This window comes from Xenopus laevis, chromosome 4L (genome assembly GCF_017654675.1).
Source record: "Xenopus laevis strain J_2021 chromosome 4L, Xenopus_laevis_v10.1, whole genome shotgun sequence".
In the NCBI taxonomy this organism is placed as follows: domain Eukaryota; kingdom Metazoa; phylum Chordata; class Amphibia; order Anura; family Pipidae; genus Xenopus; species Xenopus laevis.
In genome coordinates this window covers 41,486,758-41,494,564 of record NC_054377.1, presented here as the reverse complement: position 1 = coordinate 41,494,564, position 7,807 = coordinate 41,486,758, and the positions used below count along the sequence as shown (strand labels likewise).

Here is a 7,807-nt window from a genome sequence, read left to right as displayed (position 1 = left end):
TGTGGCAATAGTGGAAGATCACACTCTCACCTGTAAGTCAAGTTATGTATAGCCTCTAAAGGTCTCACAGTCATTGTCATGTAAATTTGTTAGTTAAACCAACTGTGCATATAAAAAAAAAGAAACCTTATTCTTTACATTTCAATCCAACAATTTGAAATCACTAATTTAGATCAAAATCCTGGTCTGGCACTAACAATAAATGTTTTTGGTTGAAAAGAATAAATATATTCAAGATCTAAATTGCCCTATCTATTCCACTCCCTATCCCATCATCCTTTTTGTTTTTTTAAGACACGAGAACCTCTTTACAAGATTTGGAGCAGCAAGGTTCAGTGAATTAACAAAAGCTTTTATTATACCTTAACAGTTTTGGGTAGACTACAAGACTTATTCATCACGTGAAAAGGCACAGCAAAAGACACCAGTTACTGCTTTTACAGAAAGCTACAAGGCCAAGGACATGACTGGCCATGTACCCTGTCTTGAGAAAACATGACAAATTTCATTGCTTAGGTACTAGGTGTTTGTTGTGACTTTTGTTGGTTCTACATTAAAAAAGGGGGAAAAGCAGGATGATGGTGGAAAAGAAAAGAACAATAAATTGGTATAACAGCATTGGTTCTACATTAAAAAAAAGGGGAAAAAGCAGGATTATGGTGGAAAAGGAAAGATCCAGAAATAGGTATAACAGCATGCAAGGAAATATAATGTTGAATTATTGTTATTACTATATACCAGAGCAAATAGAGAAACAGAAGACTTGTTTTATTTTAAGCTGCTGGTGTCTGTCTGTCAAAGCCATTTTAACAGCTGCCTATCAGACAGAAATATCTCTCATCAGATAGTAGCAGAGCTATATGGGTTAATGCCAGTCTTTTTAACAAAACACTTCAGTTAATAAATATTGAGTTCTGGATGGCCTGTGTTGATTGCTTGTTTCTACAAAGCAATAAAAACAAAGCCCTCCTACTTGTTACTGTGTGTGGAAACGTCACTGCAATATAGGCACATGTCTATATAAACCTAGATATTGAGTGGACCCCATTCCAAGCTGACTGTACAGAGAAACATTCAACTCATCTCTGCGTAAGTTATTCCTGTAACCAATATATATATATATATATATATATATATATATATATATATATATATATATATATATATATATATATATATATATATACATAAAATGTTTAATGTTTTAATAAAATGCTCCAGCTCTCTTTTCATTTGTAAACTTGACAGAGATGGAAATATATATATACAGTATATTTAGGAGAAGGGTTCATGAAAGTGATGTTTTAAATGTTGTTGTATTGTAGATATTTTTTGCATTTACATAGTCACTGTTGCCTTAATGAATTTCTCGTATAATGCCTCTGCAATTTGGCAAAAAACACCCATGCATATACATGATTGTATGTACACTACCAAATATAACAGTTTATGTGTTCTTAACAGAGTTAAGTGTTCACTGCCTTTTGCATTTGCATTGAATAGACAACAGTAAAAAGTCTTTCTGACTATATGGGCTGTTTTAGGGGTTCACTTGTTGTGGTTCTTGTTGCCTACAGTTGAACACATACACACTGTTATTTTATCCATTTGTTAGTTTACCACTTTTTGCCTTAACTTATTTTCTATTTCTGATGTGCTATCTTTTTTGCCAGCAAAATGGTAAGATACGCTTGCTCTGCAAATCATAAGAGCCAGTTTCAATGAACAGTGATTGCAGTCTTGCCTTATGTCTTATAGGTATGAGGCAGGTTCTATTTGCTCTTTTGGCTGTTCAGGTATTAGGCCCATTATAATTTGTATGTTTAGATCAGTGAGACCCTTAATCCAGTTCTGCAACCTAGTTAACTGCATGTCTGCAAGATGTTTTCTACAGAAAAAAGGTGTTACTGTAAATTGTTCCTTTAATGTAGCTAGAAACATGTGCATTGTATTAATTACCAGGCATTTATATAGCACCACTACATTTCCATCATCAAGACATTTCCATTATATCATCCATTCCATTATCTATTATCAGTCTAATGTCCCTATCACAGTTAAACAAGTAGGGTCAATTTTTTCAGGAGGCAATTAACATGCCTATATGTTTTTGGAGTGTGTTAGTAAACTGGAGTAACTGGAGGAAACCCACACAGACATGGGGAAAACATACAAACTCCTTGTAGAAAATGCCTAAACTGGTATCAAATTCAGGACCCCAGTGCTGCAAGGCAGAAGTGCTACACATTGAGCCCCATTAAACACTGTGACAGACCATACTGTTTTGTCTGTAGATTGAACATTTTATTACTACATATACTCTTTTCAGAATTGTTTGCATTAAAGGGGTTGTTCACCTTTAAATGAACTTATAGTATGCTGTAGATAGTGATATTCTGAGACAATTTGCAATTGGTTTTATTTATTATTATTTGTGGCTTTTGAGTTATTTAACTTTTTATTCAGCAGCTCTCCAGTTTGCAATTTCAGCTATCTGGTTGCTAGGATGCAAATAATCCTAGCAACCATGCACTGATTTAAACGAGAGACAGTAATATGAATAGGAGGGGGTCTGAATAGAAAAATGAGTTATAAAAAGTAGCAGTAACAATATATTTGTAGCTTTTCAGAGCATTTGTTTTAAATAGGGTCAGTGACCACCATTTGAAACTGGAAGAAAATTGGCCATTCTATAACATACTAAAAGTTAACTTGAAGGTGAACCACACCATTCCACAAAGCAAATCTTTTAAAATATGATAAAAAAAAAAAAAGTGAATGCTTGCTTGGTTTATCAAGCAGTAAGTTTAAACAAAACATTTTATAAATTATGTTATCCTCAGTTCAGAGTTAACAAGTCCTGCACCGGACTTGTTTTTTTCCATGTTTGGAAACAACTGATAATTTTATAATAGAATATAATAAAGCACTATAAAAATAATTTGGTTATGGGACCCCCATTTTCAAACTGTGTCACAGACTTTTGCTTGAACTAAGATCAGCGATTTGACTGGGCCATTGAAGGACATTCACATTTTTCTTATTGAGCCTCTTCAATGTTACTTTGACCTTGTGGTTAAATCCTTGTCTAAAAGATGAACATTTGCATGAAGTTCAGTTTTTAGCAGATTAAAACAGGTTCACTTGCAGCATTTTCCTGAATTTTGCACCATTTAATATTACTTCTATTTTAAAAAAAAAATCCCCATACCTGCTGAAGAAAACAGTACCACGACCATACTTTGCTGTGCACAATACAGAAGATAATATAAGAGAACCTTTTTCAATTTGCTAACCTGTTTGAAGCCTGATTAAAAATAATGTAGGATTTGTTGTGTATAATAATAATAATAATAATACGCATACATACAATTTCCAGTGCTGATCTGCACAATTCCTGAGTGTTAGCCAGTTTGGCTTGGCAAAATGATGCGTATAATGTTCTACAGCAAGTGTCTCTAGTAATACTTAGGGGCATATTTATTAATGATTGTACCTTAGATTCAGGCAATGCAAAGTAAGAAAACATGAGACAGGTAGCATGCTTTAGGGTACAAGATAAGTGCACTCAAGATCACATAGGCTTCTTGGCCTTGTGGCAAAAAGATGACAGGCAACGACCTTAAGTAGAGAGTTCTTGCCCCCTGGGAGCACTTACACTTTTGCTTACAGAAGGCTTATTAAGGCTGCTAATTAACTGGAAACTACCTACCATTATGATAGATTTACATATACACAGTATATGGACCTTATACACAGCACAGCTCAATATAGGTATTATAGTTAATTTGCATATAATTATTAATAAGTACTGCATTGTGGGATGTGTTGTTTTGTATGCCATTGCAGATTACCTATAGATGGTTCACAGCCCTAAGACAGTTACTGGTGAGTATTGTTTATTTAGATCCAGAAAGGATAAGGAAGTTGGTGTGGGATACAGTTATGTCAGTCATGCAGGTAATTTTTTCAGCTTTTGGCAACTTATAGTTTTACCTCCAAGTGCAAAAGGGTAAACAAATACTTATAGAAAAATGTCTTAATATTTTAAAATGCATCTACTTGACAAATAATAAGTCCGCTATACATTTATATGCATTGTGCAGGTTGTGAAGACACAATGTTCAACACAGTCCTGTTGTGTGTGGCAATAATACAGACAACCCAAGCATCTCTCACTTCAGAAACCAGTAATGAAAGGCTCCAAGCATTGAACTCTGGCATAAGCAATGGAAGATATAGCTATCCAAGTTTGCTGCGCAAAGTGAAAGAGACTGCAATGGAAGTGCCAGGTAGGAACCGAGTATATAAAGTATATACTATAAAATTACTGAATGGAAAAAATAAAACTCGAAAAAGACAATCCATTTATATCCACCAGACTGAGATGTTATCTTGAGATTTACAGAAAATGGCCCTAAGCAGTATGGCAGCTTCTCACTTATGCATAACTACAGACATACAGAGATGGATTGTTCTGTGCTCACTATAAGCAAAATAATTATAAATTATTTTCTTTAATGGCTAATTGACAATATACACTATTTAGAAATAAATGAATGATATTTTTCCTATTCCTCCTAGATAACAGATAAAATACCATTGTATTCTACAGGGCTTATCTGATATCTACTTGGTGACTTATTCCTTTTATCCAACTTGAATGGCTGCCCCATGGCTACTCAGCAACTTGTTTATATAAACTATAGTATTGTTTCTGAAGAAAACACACATCTTTTACCAGTGCAGGGCAGCTGTACATTATATTTTAATTTATTTTACACACTTTTATTTATTTGATGTTACTGTTCCTTCAAGCAGTCAAACACATACAATTCTTATGCGGGGCACAGCAGCACTGTGCACTAATGCCAATCCAGAGCCTTAGCGTGTACTGCATGCAAGGAGAAAGGATGCAGACAAGCAATGTACACTAACGCCAATCCAGAGCCTTAAGGTGGCCATACACCAGGGATCCCCAACCTTTTGAACCCGTGAGCAACATTCAGAAGTAAAAGGAGTTGGGGAGCAACACATGCATGAAAAATGTTCTTGGGCTGCCAAATAAGGGCTGTGATTGGCCATTTGGTAGCCCCATTTGGATTGTCAACCTACATTGAGGCTCTGTTTGGCAGTACACCTGGTTTTTATACAACCAAAATTTGCCTGCAAGCCTGGAATTCAAAAATAAGCACCTGGCTTGAGGCCACTGGGAGCAACATTCAAGTTGTTGGAGAGCAACATGTTGCTCACGAGCTACTGGTTGGGGATCACTGCCATACACTATAAGGTCCGCTCGTGATGCAGACAATATAAGCAGATGCAGACAATATAAGCATTTTTTTTCAATAGAACACCTCTGTTAATGTTTTACTAAGCAGTCACCATGGTCACCACTCAATAAAACCTAGAGGGGGGGAATCAGCCCTTTAGGGTTTAAAGTACTATTCCACAGCCATCTACCTGGTGGATTCTCATGTGGAGAAGTTATCTGCAAATCTTATAAACCCTGTATTGCTACTGCTACTAATACTGCAGCCCACATGGAGAACAGCTATGTCTAATCAGAGGAATACCCTTTGGGGGCTTTATGTCGCTTTCTAAAACCTATATACTTGCACATCCTGAAGTATCTGCATCTGGGGGGGCCTTTATAGCCACAAGTGTTTACAACTGTACCTGGTGGTACTTTTATGGCCGTGCTATAGAGTTTATGTTTCTGGCAAGTAAAGGTGGAACAAAGACACAGACTTTCACCCTGATTTTAGGCAAGCACTGAGGATGATCTGGGCTATACTTTGAATTCTACCCCATTTACATTAGAAATCATTGCTCCTACACAGCAGTTTCTTGGTCTGTCATTTAAATATCACTTTAATTGTCCCAGTGTTATTTAACCTACATTAGTAGCATTATTTTTGGCTTTGCATAAAAAGCATAATCAAATCTGTTACAGGGAATTTGGCTAGAAATGAATTTCTGAAACTGGACTCAGGAGTAGAGGAAGACGACTTGATAGAGGATTACAGCCTACTTGACCCAAGGGTGAGTAGGTTGCCATATTGTGATGAATATATCTTCCTTCTTTCCATTTTGTGTTAGCAACATTATAATAATTATCTAAATAATTGCCCTATAGTCTGGGGGGTAACTGTGCTCTCTACCTTGTGCAATTATTTCATTTTCGTACTAGTATTTTCATAAATTACACTTTTTTTGACATGGTAAAAACACAATTGAAAACATAACAAAACCTTAGGAGTGCTTTCAGGGTATTTTAATTGTCTGGTATTACATTGTCTTCTGAATCAATGTAAATCATTTCTAACTGATGCCTTTTACACTATAAGGTTTTATCCAAGGAGTCCTGTGTTGTCATATCCTTGCATGCCTGCATGTTTTTTTCTGTTTTAAGACACACATAGGTACAGACAGGGGCCATCTAAAACCTGGTCAACTTTATTTTTGTCAAAAACCTGCTTGTGGAAAAAAAAATATACTGTAGTTTGGTTTGAAAAAAAGACAAAAGTTCAACAACAGGATTTTTAAAACTGCCCGAAAATCAGCCAGATATTGAACAGGGATTTGGTTTTGGCCTGTGTATGGCCAACTTTACACAGCTTGTTAGCCACAAAAATGACTAAATCCTTGTAAATTAAGGATGCCCCTAATACATACCGGCTCCCTAGCACCATGTGCATGTAGGTTATCCCAAGCCTGCACATCTGAATAACATATAGCTAGGGGCCATAAGCTAGACAGCACAAAGACCGCTGCCTAAAGTGAAGGTCCCCATTGGGACAAAGTGTACAACAAATATGGCTCTTTACACCTTTTTTACACTCTGCTTTGTAATTATTAGTTAATGACCCTATTCCAATAAACTATACAAAGAGAACACATGGTTGAATTAAACATCATTATTAGTGATGGGCCCATTTTGCGTCGTTTTGCATGGGTGCCAAAAGTTTTTTTGACACGCAACAAATTTTTTCACCCATTAGAGTCTATGGGCGTCATTTTCACAGCAAACTTGGCATCACTAATCATTTTTATTAATTAACCTAGATTAAGAGACTAGAGTAATTAACCTAGATTAATTTATATTATTACACTAAAATGGTACTTCCACTTTATTTAAAAACTCTGCTACATAAATCAGACTATGTATTACATCACTGGGTACTTTTATATCATTAGGGCTGCATTTGTTGATTTTTTTCAGTGTAATTTAGCTTGAGGCATTTTTATGCAAATAATAAAGACTTTTATGATTTTGTTAGGCTTTGTCACTAGAAGTATCTTCAAGGGAAGAGCGCTCACCTAGAAGATGTGTTCAGCTACTGGAGTCTTGTGTTGGACACCTGCCATGTTGCAGTCCTTGTGCTACCTGTTACTGCCGATTCTTTAATGCATTCTGTTACTGTAGAAAAACAAGCATCAACTGCCATCATGGAAAGAATTAGTTATTCTCAACTCCTCCAATGAGAGGTTATGAATATTATTAGCATACCCGGGAGCCCTTAGATGTCACGGCATTATTACTAATGTGTACATTGATCTTAATTTACGGTTGTAGTTTTGTTAATTGCTATCTTAATGCAAAATATAAATATTATGTCATGTTCATTAAATGCTTCACTGTTTGTCTATTTATTTTGTGAACATTTATAGATGAATATAGTATAGCTGAAGACAATGTAAGTTAAAACAGATCAAGCTAATATTTACCTATGTAATTAACTAATATAATTACATATACATTGATATATATGTAACCTACAGGTCTTTGCACTAAAGGGTTAAA

At 35.5% G+C, this 7,807-nt stretch overlaps 1 protein-coding gene across 1 annotated transcript; it reads left to right on the top strand.

Annotated features, from left to right (window-relative positions):
• Nucleotides 1-486: 486 nt before the first annotated feature.
• agrp.L (agouti related neuropeptide L homeolog) lies at nucleotides 487-7,807 on the top strand. Its single transcript, XM_018257827.2, has 4 exons — nucleotides 487-1,089; nucleotides 4,107-4,292; nucleotides 5,957-6,045; nucleotides 7,284-7,807. The coding sequence occupies exons 2-4, from the start codon at nucleotides 4,121-4,123 to the stop codon at nucleotides 7,464-7,466; spliced, it is 444 nt and encodes a 147-aa protein (XP_018113316.1). The 5' UTR covers nucleotides 487-1,089; nucleotides 4,107-4,120; the 3' UTR covers nucleotides 7,467-7,807.

What these genes read in the sequence shown, in the direction of transcription:
- agrp.L (XM_018257827.2), top strand. Translation starts at nt 4,121, where the DNA reads ATGTTCAACACAGTCCTGTTGTGTGTGGCAATAATACAGACAACCCAA. An exon ending in GACTGCAATGGAAGTGCCAG is followed by an intron (nt 4,293 to 5,956) that starts GTAGGAACCGAG and finishes AATCTGTTACAG; the next exon opens with GGAATTTGGCTAGAAATGAA. An exon ending in ACAGCCTACTTGACCCAAGG is followed by an intron (nt 6,046 to 7,283) that starts GTGAGTAGGTTG and finishes TGATTTTGTTAG; the next exon opens with GCTTTGTCACTAGAAGTATC.